At 37.7% G+C, this 19,033-nt stretch overlaps 1 protein-coding gene across 11 annotated transcripts in view; it reads right to left on the reverse strand.

Moving 5' to 3' along the window:
- Positions 1-9,652: 9,652 nt before the first annotated feature.
- The window catches only part of LOC114344552 (uncharacterized), a 45,673-nt gene continuing 36,292 nt past the window's right edge, over positions 9,653-19,033 (reverse strand). For all 11 annotated transcript variants that reach the window (XM_050650007.1, XM_050649973.1, XM_050650021.1 and 8 more), the window contains 5 exons: positions 18,602-18,961; positions 18,173-18,544; positions 15,696-15,846; positions 14,643-15,040; positions 9,653-9,977 (listed from right to left, as the gene is read on the reverse strand). In XM_050650007.1, coding sequence (XP_050505964.1) covers positions 9,714-9,977; positions 14,643-15,040; positions 15,696-15,846; positions 18,173-18,544; positions 18,602-18,961 — 1,545 coding nt within the window. In that variant the 3' untranslated portion in view covers positions 9,653-9,713. The remainder of the gene's footprint in view (positions 9,978-14,642; positions 15,041-15,695; positions 15,847-18,172; positions 18,545-18,601; positions 18,962-19,033) is intronic.

Consider the following 19,033-nt stretch of genomic DNA (forward strand, 5'->3'; position numbering starts at 1 on the left):
ACTGAAAAGATCGCCAAGTATAGAGATCTGGAAATTCAAATACGGAGACAATGGAGAATGCAAAGTACCCAGACGATACCTATTGTTATGTCTACTACTGGAGTCATTCCGAAGACCCTCCTCGAAAGCATAAAAAAGCTGGGTCTCAATGAACATATTTATAAGACCATGCAGAAAGCTGTACTACTTGCGACGGCCAGAAGTGTAAGAAAATTTTTGGGAGATACACCTACATTCCAAGTCACCTAGGGCTCGATAACACGGAAAGAGTCCCACCAGAGCTCAATCCTTTTGATACCGTAGGTATCTGGGATGAGTCAATTTTCCCCTCAGAGGGAGTGTGAGCCGTATGGCTAAATCTGAAATAATAATAATAATAATAATAATAATAATAAGCAGCGATCCTAAACATAAATCATAATTCTCCATATTAATGGGTTTGCATTTTATACCTACTGCCAGGTGTCAGTTTTTGTTCCACGGCAAGTATCCCTGCTACTCTCTGGGTACTGGCGCTACGAATACCCAGAAAGCATCCCCCATTCGCAGGGGGCCGCGCCTGATAGAAGAACTGACCAAAAACTCCCACAGGGGATAATAATAATAATAACCTGTGGGAGTTTTTTGTCAGTTCTTCTATCAGGCGCGGCCCCCTGCGAATGGGGGATGCTTTCTGGGTATTCGTAGCGCCAATACCCAGAGAGTAGCAGGGATACTTGCCGTGGAACAAAAACTGACACCTGGCAGTAGGTATAAAATGCACACCCATGAGAATGGAGAATCATAATTTATGTTTAGGATCGCTGCCTGGGGATCGCCAGGGCACGTCTGGAGCCGGCGCTGGACGTGACAGCATGCGGGACGTCGGTGGCAGGGTGTTGAGGAGGCGGGCCCCTGTCATACAATCAGCTACAGCCCAACCACAACCACAACCACAAGCGAGCCAAACAACAACAAGAGCTCCACCCGCCGAAGGTGCTGCGCTGGATCATCAGCCGGCGCTCACTCAAGCGGGACGACCGAGGCAGCGCATGAAATGGACTGTGTCCATCAATGAGAACATTTTGCGCTTCTACTACAAGGTGACAAACCTCGGTCAAGAAACAATCGGCTACCGACAACAGCTGTATGCCGAATTTTGCAGGACGTACCCAGATATTCAAGTATCGGAGCAACGAGTATCAGACCAATACCGGGTAATTATAAGAAACAACCTTATCCCAGAGACTAGACGCAATATCATCAGAAGCGAAGTCGAACGGGAGATTCATAACGATGTTGTAATTGAAGATCAAGTCCCCAATGAAGTGCATGAGCAGATTCCTGAGCTTGCCATACAAGAAACTCAACCTGACAATACAGAGCAGGAAAACAACGAGCTACATGATAAACTAGTAAGCGAAATGGCACGTGCTGTACAAGAGTTTAATGGAACAAACCCACTTAGCAGACCACCGCTACCACGAATAAACTCTTGTAAGAGACTAGGTGTGCTGTTACAAATTGTGAACACTGAAGTTCTACCCAATTATGTCGTAGAAGCCCACACATTAGAGTATCTGCACATGCTAATCTACTGTGCAGCAACAGCAATTGCTAATGTAATGGGCATTAAGATCAGAACACGACGGGGTTCTAATAACGGAAGGACTGGTAGCAGAATTGCACCCTGGGAAAAAAGACTGCTCGGAAAGATTGAATTGCTGCGTAGGGATATTGGTCGAGTCACAGAATATATACGAGGTGTAAGAAGTACAAGAGTCATCAGGAGAGCTGAAGAAATAATACGGAATACTGCAAGACACTCAAGATACGATCCAGAAAACAACACAGCCCAACAGTACCTGGATACGTTAAAACAAAGACTCTCAGTTTATTCAGGACGACTAAGAAGGTACAAAGTGAGTAACAACCGAAAATCCGACAATGCCCTTTTTGAGACTGCTGAGAAGGCGTTCTATCGAAAACTCAATTCCACCGTAGAAAATCTCGATAAGTCTTATCCAAGCCAAGAAGAAATTCATGAGTTTTGGGGAAATCAACTTTCCACACCAGCTGCTCTTAACAACAATGCTGGATGGATCGAAGATACGGCACAGAACTGCCAACACTACACTACTACTCTCTACGAACCCTTCACCACTGAAGAAGTCTCAAATATCATCAAAGAGCTTCATAACTGGAAATCTCCTGGACCAGACGGAGTTCAAAACTTTTGGCTCAAGAAGTTTTGCAGTGCTCATGAATGCTTATCAACACTAATTAATTATGTTATTTCTAATCCGCAGGATATACCATCATTCCTAACTCAGGGAACCACTTATTTAATACCGAAGGATCAAAATAACACCCAAGATCCAGAAAAATACCGCCCAATTACTTGTCTTCCAACTTTGTATAAATTGGTCACATCCTGTGTAGCCCGGCGTATCTACCAACACTGTGCGCTGAACAATATCATAGAGCCTCAACAGAAAGGATGCGCTAAGGGTTCCATGGGCTGCAAAGAACAACTTATCATCGACTCAGTCATTTCTAATCAAGCATATTCCAAAAAGAGGAACCTATTTACTGCTTTTATTGATTACAAGAAGGCCTTTGATTCAGTGCCGCATGAATGGCTTATAGATATATTGAGAATATATAAAGTCGATGATAATATAGTGACCTTTTTACAACATATAATGACAGAGTGGAAAACTAGAATCCACCTTCAAATACCTGGTGAAAGTAACATCGAAACTGAAAAAATCGCAATCAGCCGGGGCCTGTTTCAAGGAGATTCGTTGAGTCCTCTGTGGTTCTGTCTAGCTATGAACCCACTATCTCAGCTATTGAACTCCACAGATGCAGGTTTTAGCATCAAAAATAACAACAATGTGGTGGCGAAGCTTAATCATTTATTGTACATGGATGATTTGAAATTAATGGCTTCCACTCGAAACCAACTCGACGAGATGCTAAAAACTGTAGAAACTTTTTCTAATGATATTAGTATGCACTTCGGACTAGACAAGTGCCGTATTTTAAATATAGTCAGAGGAAAAGTACAGCCCGGAGGATTCGATATGCAAAATGGCCAGAACATCGAGGCCATGGGTGAAAACGATATGTACAAATATCTTGGAGTAAAGCAAGCGCGGAAAATTGACCATAAACAAATGAAAACAGAGATAACTACTGAGTTTATACGAAGGGTAAAACAGCTGCTTCGCTCACACCTTAACAGTAGAAATTTGTTTAAGGCACTAAACACCTACGCATGTTCCGCGCTTAGCTACTCATTTGGTATTGTTAAGTGGACAAAAACAGATATAGAAGCTCTTCAGCGAAAAGTGCGAACACACCTCACAAAGGCACAAAAACACCATCCTAAGAGTGCAGTAGAAAGAACAACATTACCACGGAATCTAGGAGGAAGAGGACTTATGGATATAGGTGAGCAATTAGATAAACAAATTGCTAATTTAAGAACTTATTTTCAGATGCAGGCTGAGACATCTACTCTACATCGCGCTATCTGCGCAGTAGATGACACAACACCGATCAAACTGAGGGAACCAGAAATGCGCATAAACCACCTTACTAAGGACGAAAAAGTGCGCGCCTGGATGGGTAAACCTCTACACGGGCGACATCCCAATGAGGTCAGCCAAGACTATGTCGACAATATAGCGTCGAACTACTGGTTGACATCAGGAAAGATGTTCCCTGAAACGGAGGGTTCATTACTGGCCATTCAGGATCAGGTTATACCAACCAGAAATTACCTGAAATATATCATCAAAGACCCTCAGGTTCAAAACGACAGATGCCGATATGGATGTCAAGCCCAAGAAACCATCCAACATCTTACAGGGGGCTGCCAGGCATTTGCTGCAACTGAATACAAGGAACGGCATGATGCAGTAGCAAAAATCCTTCATCAAGAGATAGCTATCAAGCTGGGACTTCTCCAAACAGACCATCTCCCGTATTATCAATACGTCCCTGAGAGTATGCTTGAGGATGGCAACTACAAGCTATACTGGGACCGCACTGTGCTCACAGACCAAACAGTGGCACATAATAGACCAGATCTCGTACTAGTTAATAAATTAACAAGACAAACAACACTAATTGATGTGGCGATACCTAACAACAATAATCTACGTAGTAAATTTACTGAAAAGATCGCCAAATACAGAGATCTAGAAATTCAAATACGAAGGCAATGGAGAATGCAAAGTACCCAGACGATACCGATTATTATTTCTACTACTGGAGTCATTCCGAAGACCCTCCTCGAAAGCATAAAAAAGCTGGGTCTGAATGAACATCTTTATAAGACCATGCAGAAAGCTGTACTACTCGCGACGGCCAGATGCGTACGAAAATTTCTGGGAGATACACCTGCATTCCAAGTCACCTAGGGCTCGATAACACGGAAAGAGTCCCACCAGAGCTCAATCCTTTTGATACCGTAGGTATCTGGGATGAGTCAATTTTCCCCTTAGAGGGAGTGTGAGCCGTATGGCTAAAAATAATAATAATAATAATAATAATTTCCTGTGGGAGTTTTATGTCAGTTCTTCTATCAGGCGCGGCCCCCTGCGAATGGGGGATGCTTTCTGGGTATTCGTAGCGCCAATACCCAGAGAGTAGCAGGAATACTTGCCGTGGAACAAAAACTGTCACCTGGCAGTAGGTATAAAATGCACACCCATTAGAATGGAGACTAATAGTTTATGTTTAGGGCCGCTGCCTGGGGATCGCCAGGGCACGTCTGGAGCCGACGCTGGACGTGACAGCATGCGGGACGTCGGTGGCAGGGTGTTGAGGAGGCGGGCCCCTGTCACACAAACAGCTACAGCCCAACAACAAGAACAACAACCACAAGCGAGCCAAACAACAGCAAGAGCTCCACTCGCTGAAGGTGCTGCGCCGGAACATCAGCCGGCGCTCACTCAAGCGGGACGACCGAGGCAGCGCATGAAATGGACTGTGTCCATTAACGAAAGCATTTTGCGCTTCTATTATAAGGTGACAAACCTCGGTCAAGAAACGATCGGCTACAGACAACAGCTGTATGCCGAATTTTGCAGGGAGTACCCAGATATTCAAGTATCGGAGCAAAGAGTATCAGATCAATACCGGGTAATCGTAAGAAACAACCTTATCCCAGAGACTAGACGCAATACGATCAGAAGCGAAGTCGAACGGGAGATTAATAACCAAGAGCTAGTTTTAGATCAAGTCCCTAATGAAATCCTTGATGAGCAGATTCCTGAGATTCCCATACCAGAAACTCAACCTGACAATACACAGCAGGAAAACAACGAGTTGCGCGATAGTCTAGAGAACGAAATGGCTCGTGCCGTACAAGAGTTTAATGGAACAAATCCACTTAGCAGACCACCGCTACCACGAATAAACTCTTGTAAGAAACTAGGTGCCCTGTTACAAATTGTGAATACTGAAGTCCTACCCAATTATGTCGTAGAAGCCCACACATTGGAGTATCTGCATATGCTAATCTACTGTGCAGCTACAGCAATTGCCAATGTAATGGGCGTTAAGATCAGAACACGACGGGGTACTAATAACGGAAGGACTGGTAACAGAATTGCACCCTGGGAAAAAAGACTTCTCGGAAAAATTGAATTACTGCGTAGGGATATTGGTCAAGTCACAGAATATATAAGAGGTGTTACAAGTAGAAAAGTCATTAAAAGAGCTGAAGAAATAATGCGGAGCACTGCAAGACACTCGAGATACGATCCAGAAAATAACACAGCCCAACAGTGTCTGGATACATTAAAACAAAAACTCTCCGTCTATTCAGGACGATTAAGAAGGTATAAAGTTAGTAACAACCGAAAATGTGACAATGCACTTTTTGAGAACTCTGAGAAGGCGTTCTACCGAAAACTCAATTCCACCGTAGAAAGTGTCGACAGGTCTTACCCAAGCCAAGAAGAAATTCATGAGTTTTGGGGAAATCAACTTTCCACACCAGCTGCTTTTAACAACAATGCTGGCTGGATAGAAGATACGACACGCAACTGTCACCACTACGTCACTGCTAACTACGAACCATTCACGACTGAAGAAGTCTCAAATGTCATCAAAGAGCTTCATAACTGGAAATCTCCTGGACCAGACGGAGTTCAGAACTTCTGGCTTAAAAAGTTTTGGAGTATTCATGAGTGCTTATCAACATTAATTAATCATGTTATTTCTAATCCGCAGGAATTACCATCATTTCTAACTCAGGGAACTACTTATTTAATACCCAAGGATCAAAATAACACCCAAGATCCATCCAAGTACCGCCCAATTACTTGTCTTCCAACTTTGTATAAATTGGTCACATCCTGTGTAACCCGGCGTATCTACCAACACTGTGCTCTAAACAATATCATAGAGCCTCAACAGAAAGGATGCGCTAAGGGTTCCATGGGTTGCAAAGAACAGCTTATCATCGACTCAGTCATTTCTAACCAGGCATTCACTAAAAAAAGGAACCTTTTTACTGCATTTATTGACTATAAAAAGGCCTTTGATTCAGTACCGCATGAATGGCTAATAGATATATTAAAAATATACAAAGTAGATGATAACATGGTGACCTTTTTAAGGCATATAATGAGAGATTGGAAGACTAAAATTCACCTCCAAATACCTGGTGAAAACAATATCGAAACCGAAAATATCGCAATCAACCGGGGCCTATTTCAAGGAGACTCGTTGAGTCCATTGTGGTTCTGTTTAGCTTTGAACCCCCTTTCCCAGCTATTAAACTCCACTGACTCAGGTTTTAGCATTAAAAGCAATAATACTGTGGTAGCGAAGCTCAATCATCTGTTGTATATGGATGATTTGAAATTAATGGCTTCCACTCGAGAACACCTAGAAGAGATGCTAAAAACTGTAGAAACATTTTCTAATGATATTAGTATGCAGTTCGGTCTAGACAAGTGCCGTGTTTTGAATATAGTCAGAGGAAAGGTACAGCCCGGTGGATTCGATATGCAAAATGGCCAGAACATCGAGGCCATGGGCGACAACGATATGTACAAATATCTTGGAGTAAAGCAGGCGCGGAAAATTGACCATAAGCAAATGAAAACTGAGATAACTACTGAGTTTATAAGAAGGGTAAAACAGCTGCTTCGTTCACAGCTTAACAGTAAAAATTTGTTTAAGGCACTAAACACCTACGCTTGTTCCGCGCTTAGCTATTCATTTGGTATTGTTAAGTGGACAAAAACGGATATAGAAAATCTTCAGCGAAAAGTACGAACACACCTCACAAAGGCACAAAAACACCACCCTAAAAGTGCAGTAGAACGAACGACATTACCCCGGTATTTAGGAGGAAGAGGACTTATGGATATAGGTGAGCAATTAGATAAACAAATTGCTACTTTAAGAACTTATTTTCAGATGCAGGCTGAGACATCTACTCTACATCGCGCTATCTGCGCAGTAGATGACACAACACCGATCAAACTGAGGGAAGCAGAACTGCGCATAAACCACCTTACTAAGGACGAAAAAGTGCGCGCCTGGATGGGTAAACCTTTGCACGGGCGACATCCCAATGAGGTCAGCCAAGATTATGTCGACAATATAGCGTCGAACTACTGGTTGACATCAGGAAAGATGTTCCCTGAAACGGAGGGTTCATTACTGGCCATTCAGGATCAGGTTATACCAACCAGAAACTACCTGAAATATATCATCAAAGACCCTCAGGTTCAAGACGACAGATGCCGATACGGATGTCAAGCCCAAGAAACCATCCAACATCTTACAGGGGGCTGCCAGGCATTTGCTGCAACTGAATACAAGGAACGGCATGACGCAGTGGGAAAAATCCTTCATCAAGAGATAGCTATCAAGCTGGGACTTCTCCAAACGGACCATCTCCCGTATTATCAATACGTCCCTGAGAGTATGCTTGAGGATGGCAACTACAAGCTATACTGGGACCGCACTGTGCTCACAGATCAAACAGTGGCACATAATAGACCAGATCTCGTACTAGTTAATAAATTAACAAGACAAACAACACTAATTGATGTGGCGATACCTAACAACAATAATCTACGTAGTAAACTCACTGAAAAGATCGCCAAGTACAGAGATCTAGAAATTCAAATACGAAGGCAATGGAGAATGCAAAGTACCCAGACGATACCTATTGTTATATCTACTACTGGAGTCATTCCGAAGAACCTCCTCGAAAGCATAAAAAGGCTAGGTCTAAATGAACATCTTTACAAGACCATGCAGAAAGCTGTACTACTCGCAACGGCCAGATGTGTACGAAAATTTTTGGGAGATACACCTGCATACCAAGTCACCTAGGGCTCGATAACACGGAAAGAGTCCCACCAGAGCTCAATCCTTTTGATACCGTAGGTATCTGGGATGAGTCAATTTTCCCCTTAGAGGGAGTGTGAGCCGTATGGCTAAATCTGGATAATAATAGTTCTAATAAATAAATTAGTAAAAATGAAAAAATGACTTATTATTTGAGGAAGGTGGAAAAATCATATGTATAACATGGGAGTAAAGTGTCTTTTCCTCCCTTGAATGATTACTGCCCTCCGCTACGCGTCGGGCCTCGGGAGGAAAAGTAGCACTTTCCTCCCTTGTTATGCAAATAGCTATTAATGTATTCATAATGCTCAAAACTACTAAACATTTCTTAATAGTGATAAAATTCCATTCAAATCAACAATTTTCTGGTTTGTTTATACCACTTATAGTAGTTTAAATTTATTCCACCAGAGGTCAGATACTTTGTTTTTCATCGTGAATTATTCCCAACTTTAGAAGTATCAGAGGAGTACGTCAACTAAAACTGTCACTGTCACAGTGGTAGTTGCCAAACTCGTCCGATACGTGCAAAGGTGGGAAATAATGGTTTTTACCGCTAAATCTCCCACCTTCACTAGTTTCATTTCTTTTTATCTCACAACTCAATGTGTTTTCCATCTTTTGCGTTATTTTGCCGGTTATTAGCGCGCTCATCACTGTATATGTCGTTACTTTTATTATTAAATCTTTCTTTGTGGTATTCATGGTCGTTTTTTGGCAATTTTATAAATTGGCATTTTGTTATTTTTTTTACTGGGACCGTGCAAGTTTGGCAAAGCGACACCTGGTTTCTACGCTCAGCAACATTATTTGCACTTTAAATTATATTGGCCAATTAGATTAGTGCTGGTTACTGGATAATTGTCAAGGCCATAGTCCAAAAAAAATTAGAATAAAAATAAGATTCAGGTTATGTTATTAAAACGTAAACAATTGTATGTAGTAAATAAAATTAGTTATTAAAATGCAGTACTGCAAGCAAAATACAATTAATTAAATTTACCTTTATATAATAATTGCATATCATTTCAATATTGTGGAGCAATATATAATTTTTCTTCTTCAATGACAGTAGGTATGAAATATACGTCAATTTGACCAATTTCAATTGACAATATGAATTATTTAAGAAAGTTGCAAAATTTCTCCGCTATTCTCGCACGATCGTTTCTCGTATCCCCTTCAAATACTTGCACACCGCGAATATGGTTTTATTACAATTATAGAAAGAAAACAGTTGTATTCTAGAACATTTGATACACTGACGAAAAAAATAACGAGCTGTCTGTAGAGTATTTATTTACTTATAAAAAAAACTTTAATCAAATTATTGTACACATTATTTAAACTCTTCGTTCACGTCTGGAACGCCACAAAACACTTTTCATACATTCTCTTCTCTGCAGTTGTCTAATCAAATGTTCAACTCCGGGAATGACCTCTCCTCCTTCTGCAGAGAAAATAGCAATGTCCTTTGAACTTTCATTGATAACCTTCAGCGAAGACGATTCTATGCCTTCAAGAAGGAGCTCCTGAGTTTCATTAGGTTTGACGACCTGGCTACGAAGCACTTCATCATCGGCGTCTTCTTTTGTTAGGTGAACGATCTGTTAAACAAAAGACATAAATCAAATAAAAGAGTTATATTAGACCGAAGGATAATATTTTGATGCTAGATAGCCTATGGCAGAAAGCTTATAAACACAATTAAAATAAGAAAAACATCGTATCTGGGCCACATACTTCGAAACGATAAATAACCTCTGCTACACGTCATCATGCAAGGAAGAGTAGAGGGGAAAAAAGGCTTATGAAGAAAGACAGGGGCGTAACAGAGGCCCCCGCAGCGTGAAGCTTGCGGGGGGGGGCGCAATCGCTTCGGGGCCAAATCGCTTAGGGGCCTCATCTTGTCATCTGATATTATGTAAAAATCTGTTATTGTTATATATTATTTTACGTTGTGTGTTTAAAATTAAAAACGTAAATTTCTAAATAGACGTATTTGCCAAGTGAATCATCTCATAATATCTAGAAACTTAATCCCTTCCGGCCTACCGAAATTTTATGGTAACGACAATAAACTATAATGCTTTGTACGTGACTATTGAAAGATTTGAGAATTGTAATTTACCGAATTTTAGAACAATATTTCTAAATATAGAAATGTGTTTTCTCTTTAATCTTTACCTACGTTTAGTATTTCGATACAATTATCCAGAGGCGTAACAGAGGCTCCGCAGCATGAAGCTTACGGTGGGCCCCAATATGTCAAGGGCTCCATCTTGTTGTCTAATATATGTAAAAATGTGTTGTTATATTATTTGCACACATACGTTTTTTAAGCAGTTCAGTATTGAAAATGAAGTTGTCCATCCGAATTAATAAAATTGTAGATATATTCGCTGATAGTAGATAGTGCACGAAGAAAGTTGAACATCTCATAGAATAATACTAATGTAATCATTTAGTAATTTTTGTTCTATTTTATTCTATACCAATAAAGATGAAAAATATAAGTCGTCATAAACAATGCATGAATACACCAATAGCTCAGTAAATGACAGTTTTGGAGTGAAATTATCAGCGTCACGACGGATGTATTTGCTTGACAATTTGGATTTAAGTTCTAGTTACACTCCACTTCAAAGTTTGATTTATGCCGTTGGTTGCTTTTACTTCGGGGGGTGACACCCCTACTTGGGGTGAAAAACATACGTTTAAAATAAGTCCGGAACTGTATAAATTGACTAATTATAAGCAACTTTTGTTCTTCTATAGAGTTTATTTATCTATGCTAATACTATTCAAGTCATTTGCGAGTGAAAATGTTTATTTTTCAAAAAAAAACAACGTTTTCAGACGGGTTTTTCGCAAATAACTCAAAAATAAGTATTTATTGAATTAAATATTAGATTTCGAAAAAATATTTGTAGCAAAAATGTAGCTTATAAGATACAGAAAATGGTGTGCTTATTCATGAAGTCTATCTATTCTTATTTGTCCAATTCTAAATCGAATATTTCATCCTGAAATAACCAAAAAATGAAGCAATTTTCGGGAAAAACTCTTAAAACTTTTTTAAATGCTTCAAAAAAAGCCTTTTTTTATTTTTTATAAAAGTTTCTAGCACCAAAACTATACGAGTTACGCTCAAAATAAAGTTGGCCCCTTTTTTTGGTAAAAAAAAGCGTGAAAATCTGCCCCTATTTCGCACCCCAAATAAAATTTATCATTAGCGCTTTACCATTTACTTTAAATATTTATTGTTTATATGTTATTGTTTATATCCCAAAAAATGGGATTAACTGTATTTTGAGCGTTTTTGACTTTTGGCTTAGTTTTGATGCTAGAAACTTTTGTAAAAAATAAAGCTTCTTTTAAACACTTTAAAATAAAAAAGTTCTAATGAGTATCCCCGAACAGTATTTCATTTTTTGGATATTTCACGTTGAATTTGACGAATAAGAAAAACTTTTCATGAGCTACAAGTTTTCTTTTACTGAGTCGATAGACTTCATTTTTGTTTAATTTTTTTTTATAAGCTAGATACATTTTTGCTAACAATATTCTTTTCGATCGAATACTTACTCTTTGAACTATTTGCGAATAATCGCCTAAAAACGTGGTTTTTTTGTTGAACAATAAACATTTTTACTCGTAAATAACCCGAAAAGTCTTGAGTTGACCACTTCGGTGGTGACACTGAAAATTACACGGTATCGCCATATTTTACGTTGATTTACTGGGCTGCAATACATATAGGTATTTGTTACACATGTCGCATTTAGTTATTTTTTAAAGGGGGCCCCATTCCCAATTCTGCGGGTGGGCCCGACGGTGTTTGTTACGCCACTAAAGAAAGAAGAAATCTTGGCTGAGGAATATCAGAGATTGGACTAACCACAGTGTTGAACAGATATTTCACGTTGCAAAAGATAGAGAAGTGCTTAAAGAAGTGATCGCCTTCGTTGGAAGACAGCACAATAACAAGAAGAAGAAGATAGCCTATACAATATATCTAAGGAGATTGCAGTGTATTATTTGTTGCATACATTTTTGTTAATAAGATTAGTGGAGGAGTAAGACAAGGCTGTGTATTTTCACCATTACTATTTAATATATTATACTCGAAAGAGTTATTTATACAAGCACTTGAAAACTGTACAGAAGGGATAAACATAAATGGTGAAAATATAAATAACATTCGTTATGCCGCCGATGCAGTCAATATCGTTGAAAGTGAGAAAAGCTGTAGATGCTGCTGAACACAATTTGTGATACTAGCGAAGAGATTGGGTTAACAATAAATACGAAGAAAACAAAAAATCATGGTTATCAAAGGCATAATAAGGATCCAGATAAAAACTGAAGCTATACAGGGTATTAGTAAATAAGTATGAAACATTTTAAGGGCTAATTCTACATGAAAAAATAATGCCGGTTTGCTCTATAAACATTTGTCCGCAAATGCTTCGTTTCCGATATAAGGGGTGTTGAAATTTTTATGTCAAACTGCCAATTTATTTATTGCTCTAAGACCAGTTGAGCTATGAAAATGAAATATGGTGAGTTTTAGGAGGTAGTTATTGCGCATTTTTTGACATACAATTAAGAATTTTGTATTCATCATTGGCGCGCATACGGGTAATAGTCTGAATTTTTAAAGAAAAAACTAGTATGCCACCGAGATATTTCAAAATAAAAATTATTTTTAAATTCCACATTTAATTTTTAATAAAAACCTTTCTGGCCTTTTTTTCATATGCTGCACCGTTATTATGCAGAAAAATAAAACACCTAAACAACAATAACAGAAAATATTACTAATAAGATTTAAACTAGGTGCAAAGCTGCAAGAATTTTATATTCATGATTGGCGCGCGTACGGGTAATGGTCTTAATAATTTTAAGAAAAAAATAGTACGCCACTGAGATATGTCAAACTAAAAATCATTTTTGAACTCCTCGTTCAATTTACGACAAAAAATCTTTCTTGCCTTTTTTTCATACAAGGTGCCGTTTTTATACAAAAAAATAAAACATCTTAACACTTACAAAGTATTTGAGATAGGTAGTTTCCATATGCATAGAAACTTAGTTTAAATACTTTGTAAACGTTAAGATGTTTAAATTTTTTGCATAAAAACGGCGCCACATATGAAAAAAAGGCAAGAAAGATTTTTTGTCGTAAATTAAACCATAAATTTAAAAATGATTTTTAATTTGACATATCTCAGTGGCGTACTATTTTTCTCTAAAAAAAATTCAGACCATTACCAGTACGCGTGCCAATGATGAATATAAAATTCTTCTGTAACCTCTAAAGGAGGTCATTTTTAACATTTGTTGTAGCTCTGCACCTATAGTTAAAATCTTATTAGTAATATTTTCTGTTATTGCACCGGTTATTAAAACGGTGCACCATATGAACAAAAGGCAAGAAAGGTATTTTATCACAAATTAGACGTGGAATTTAAAAATCATTTTTAATTCGAAATATCTCAGTGGCGTACTATTTTTTCTTTTAAAAAATTCAGACCATTACCCGTAAGCGCGCTAATGATGAATACAAAATTTTTAATTGTATGTCAAAAAATGCGAAATAACTACCTTCTAAAACTCACCAAATTTCATTTTCATAGCTCAACTGGTCTTAGAGCAATAAATGCATTGGCAGTTTGAAATAAAAATGTCAACACCCCGTATCTCGGAAACGAAGCATTTGCGGACATATGTTTATAGAGCAAACCGGCATTATTTTTTCATGTCGAATTAGTCTTTAAAATGTTTCAAACTTATTTACTAACACCCTGTATATTAAACAAGTAGACACAATGAAATACTTAGGAATCTGAATTACTGAAGATCTAAATCCTAAATCAGAAATTCGATCAAGAATAGAGCAATCAAGAGCAGCCTTTTTGAAAATAAAGACATTTCTGACTAATCAAAGACTCGATCTGCAAATCCGATATCGGATGGTAACATGTTATATCCACTATATTCTTCTTTATGGTGCCGAAGCTTGTACTGTTAATGTTGGCTGGAAGCTTTTAAGGTGTGGCATTTTAGGAGAATTTTGAAAATACCATGGACCGCTCATATTACGAACTAAATGTTGTTGTACAGAATGGGAAGAGACAGAGAACTTTTGACCACGATTAAAAGAAGAAAGACAGCATATTTGGAGCACATACTTAGAAATGATAAGTACGAGTTATTGCAGCTGATTATGAAGAGTAAAGATGAATATCAGTAAAATAAATGCTCACCTGAACAGTAATTGGGTTGTATCCATAGTTAGTGATGGTATATCTATCGTGAAGAACTTGTCTACGTTGAATTTGTTTATCCTGTACTCCCACAAATTTGTGGTGTTCATCTTGTTGATGTTCACCTTCCTGTTCCTGATTCTCTCCTTGAGGTTGCTCACCTTCTCCTTCAAGTTTATGATATACCCCTTGGATGGATTTTTGAAGGCCGCCAAGTTTAGATCTAAGTGTTAGACCAAAGTTTTCGAATCTTCGTTTGTATTTACCAATTTGGTGCATAACAACCACCGAAGAGTTAGGTGCCAAGTGGAAACGATCTAATTCTAGGACTACTTCGTTGTCAGATGCCAGTTTCTTTACTTTTCGTTCAAGTTCGTGAATTACTCTGCCTCCCTTGACTAAAAATTAAAAAAATAAGTAAATATTTGAGAAGTCAACGAGACAACAAAGAGTTGGAGAAGTAATATAAGAAAAACTAAGAGACTTTTTACTGAATATAGGATAACATAATGAAATTTTAACGTTATAAACGTCATACGTTTCTTATTTTTATTTATATAATTGTTTTATTACAATTTCTCTTGATTTTATTCATTTGTTAACCTTTTGTTTTGTTTTTCTTCTAAAAATAGTTTTCGCTTAATTCTTTTATCAACTAAAAATTCTGTTTGATCTTTCACTTATTTTCTATCCTTATCTTTTCCAAGTATTCAAACGCAATAACTAACTAAATCATGAGCATATAGGTATAATATTTCTATGGTGTCTGCCCGATCACAAGTTGATATAAAATATTTGTCTATCTGTTTAACTTACACCTGAGTGACTGAGCGAGACAAAACCTTAAATAATCTCCCATAGTTTGTTGGAGTTTTATTGTTATACATTAACTGTTAACTCTTTGTGGTAGTTCGAATGTTACAAAATGCAGCTTTGAACAGCAAATTATATATAAGAAGATCAAGTATTAACATAATTCAATATGTATAACTGCAATAAAAAGTCTTCAATAAAGAATATTTAAAATAAGATAGAAGCAATTTGATTACTCACCAGTAATATTTCCCAATTCCTTGTAACTTCTGTTTAAGATGTTTAATACTGCCTTTCCAGCATCTTTAACGTGCTCAATCAATACAGTTTCATTTGGTTTGATGACTTTAAGTTGATCTTTGTCACGGTCATCTCTGTCGGTATAAACAACCTAAAAGTTACGCATAAGATTGAATTTAGTAAAGGTAAAACGCCATCGAGTCACGAGAGAATGCTCCAATAACGGACTTGGCATAAATACATCAAAGACAAAGTTACTTGTAGTTAGTAAACAAGAAGTTGGCCCTACGCAACTAATTGTCAACAATGGGCCAGAGGCGTGCGGTCCATGGAAGCGAGGGAAGCGCCGCTTCCCTATTTATTCGTCGATATAAGAAAATATATTATTAATTAATATTTAATAATAAAATTCGTTCCCTAATCCAGATAATCTACATATTACCTAGCCAATAGGCATTGAAAAATATTAAAAATTAATCGCGTACGAACGAACTCAATATGCACACAATTCAACTATTTGGTCCACTCCTGGCAGAAGCGCATCTCAAAATCGCCGCTTGTCATGTAGTTGTCCCTTTTAAAATTGGTCAGGGTTCAATGACCGCAGCCACTAGTCGCGCGAATTTTGGTATGCCATGGAAGCGCTCGTCGTATCGCCTTCCCGAAAGTGAGATGCTCCGACTGTTACTGCTGCTAAGGGGTGCTTAGGTATTACATACATTCGCTTAAAGAATATTTCGATTTAAATTTTTTGCAAAGATATTTCCTTTTACTGATCTTTTATTTGACATTTTACAGAAATCAAATGGTATTGCATTTTGTATAAGACAAATTGATGACTTTATTAATACGATAATTAAAAAAACGAGAGCAGTTTAAAAATATTTGGGATAAAACTGAACATATGGGGTTTGAACATGAAAGAAAAATAATGAAGATTGATAATTTCGGAGACAGAGAGACAGAGAAAACAGAGGAAACAAAGAGACCTTTTGATAATATTCTACAACAAATGAATTCTAGCTTTCAAAATTTTAACGATTTAAAATTTGTAGAATTATATATATATCTTGTATTATAATCTTAATATTTCTAATTATAATTCATCAAAATTTCCCACAGAGGAATTTATGTCATTACGATTAAATAATGAAAATTTTTTGATATCCCAGCTTTGCATTCTCAGTTAAGTATCATTTATGAAACAACTGACATGAATGATAAAGAAATACCCAGAAATCTGGGATTTCTTTATAACTACCTACTGGTTTAAACAAGTCGCTGTGTGAAGTGGTCAAGTTGTGTGAATTAGTACTACTAACTATCCCAGCCACAAGTGCATCAGTTGAACGAAGTTTTGCAGTATTAAGATGCATTAAAAGTTTCAAATTAAGAGTTTAAAAGAAATTCAACAAGCGAAGACAGACTTTGAAAGTTAGCCCTATTATCCATTAAAAAAGACTGCATTCAACAATTATCAGAAGTTGATAGGAGAATAGACCTCGAGTATAAATAAGTGTCATTTTAGTGAAAGTTGTGTGTTGTGGAAAATGCCTCGGAGTATATATTTTTTTTAAATATGATTCTTCTTTAGAAAACCAAGCCAGGCGCGAGGACTCAAGGCCCGAGCTGGCAATACAGATCAATGATAGGTCACTAGTCACTAGAAATAGCGGGAATAGAGTGCCTCACGCATTCACGCGTCACGGATTTAGTGTGTGAGTCCTTGTACCCAGGACGTCTCACATAATTAAGTACTTTGCTGATAGAGAGCTCCTGCGCATCAGAGTGTTATCAGGTGGAAAGTTGCTCGACCCTCGACCCTTAAGAAAATATTTTTATATCCTTATTGAATCGCTTCCCCTTTCGAAAAAGTCACCGCACGCCACTGCAATGGGCCTATTACAAAAGTTATCTATTTTAAATATCTACGATATTGGATAAACGTGATACTAAATCGTAATAAAGAAAACTAAGGATCAAGTTCCTAAAATGATATGTGTATTCTCTATTACTACCTATATGGATGTGAAACCTGGATCATGAAGACTAATATGATAAACAAATTAGAAGCCTTCGAGATGTGATCAAATCGTAGAATGCTTAAAATCTCATGGGTTCACCAAATTTCAAATTAGAAGTCATAAACAAAATAGGCCAAGGTGAAGGTAACTTGACAAAAAAAAAGAGAAAACTTTAATACTTGGGGTCTATAATGAGAGGTAGCAGATACTGGATGCTGCAGTTAATACTCAACGGAAAGATCGAGGGAAAAAGAAAAATTGATAGGAAGAAATATTCATGGCTCTGAAACCTTCGTCAATGGACTGGCTTATCAGCAAATGAATCGTTACATGCCACGCACAAGATCGAGAACAGTATCGGCAAAATGTCAAGAAAACTACCCACGCTTAAAATTTGGACACGTACTAAAAGAAGAAGAAAACGCTATTCTCTCTCTTTTATGCAAGACTTACCTCGGCTTCTATGTCGTATTGTCCGTGGTTAGTAATAGTAAAACCTTTTTCTCCTGCTGATGTTATATCTTTGGGATCATATACCAAAGCCAAAACTCGTGAGCGTGCATTTAGTCGAAGGTTTGCTAAGGAATCTATAATTTTGTCCAGTGTACTTTGTTCTTGAACGTCGAGTTTTTTAATTTCATCTTGGAGATCATGCATAACATCCCCTCCTTCGGCTGTAAATACTGCGGTTTCAGTATGGCTGGTATTGATAACTTCCAACACGGTATTTTGGAATTGGGCGGTGAGTTCAAAATATTCAGTTGCATTAGGCTGAACTGTTCTGAGATGAAGGTCAAGTGTTTGAACAGGTGATGTACGTTTCAACTAAAAAAAAGTATTTGGATTAACATTAAAAAGAACTAAGCAGTTCTTTCAACTTACCTCAATATCAAAAGGAGCTTTACCATGGTTAGTTACAGTAAACCTTCCAGGATGTTCGTTGCTTCCTTCAACATTTTGACTCAAAGCAACGATGTGGGTTCTTGGAGGCAACGAGAAGTTCTCTACTTTAGTTAATACAGTTCCTGTGCTATCTGTCATTGAAAGTTGTTCAATGTTTTGCTCAATACCTTGAAGAACGTGACCACCTTCAGCACTGACGACTACTTCGTCTTTGTAACTGTTATTGGTCAATCGTAAAATATTGCGTTGAAGATGCTCGTTTATTGGAATTTCAGTGGTTTCTTCTGGCCTGACGACGTACCAATGAGGAGCATCGTAGATGTGATTCATGTGAACAACCTTTTAAAAAAAGTACAAAGAGTTACACAACTAAAATTCTCGATAACATAATAGCAATAACACTGCTAATGT

The sequence above is a fragment of the Diabrotica virgifera genome, chromosome 1 (genome assembly GCF_917563875.1).
Source record: "Diabrotica virgifera virgifera chromosome 1, PGI_DIABVI_V3a".
Taxonomy (NCBI): domain Eukaryota; kingdom Metazoa; phylum Arthropoda; class Insecta; order Coleoptera; family Chrysomelidae; genus Diabrotica; species Diabrotica virgifera.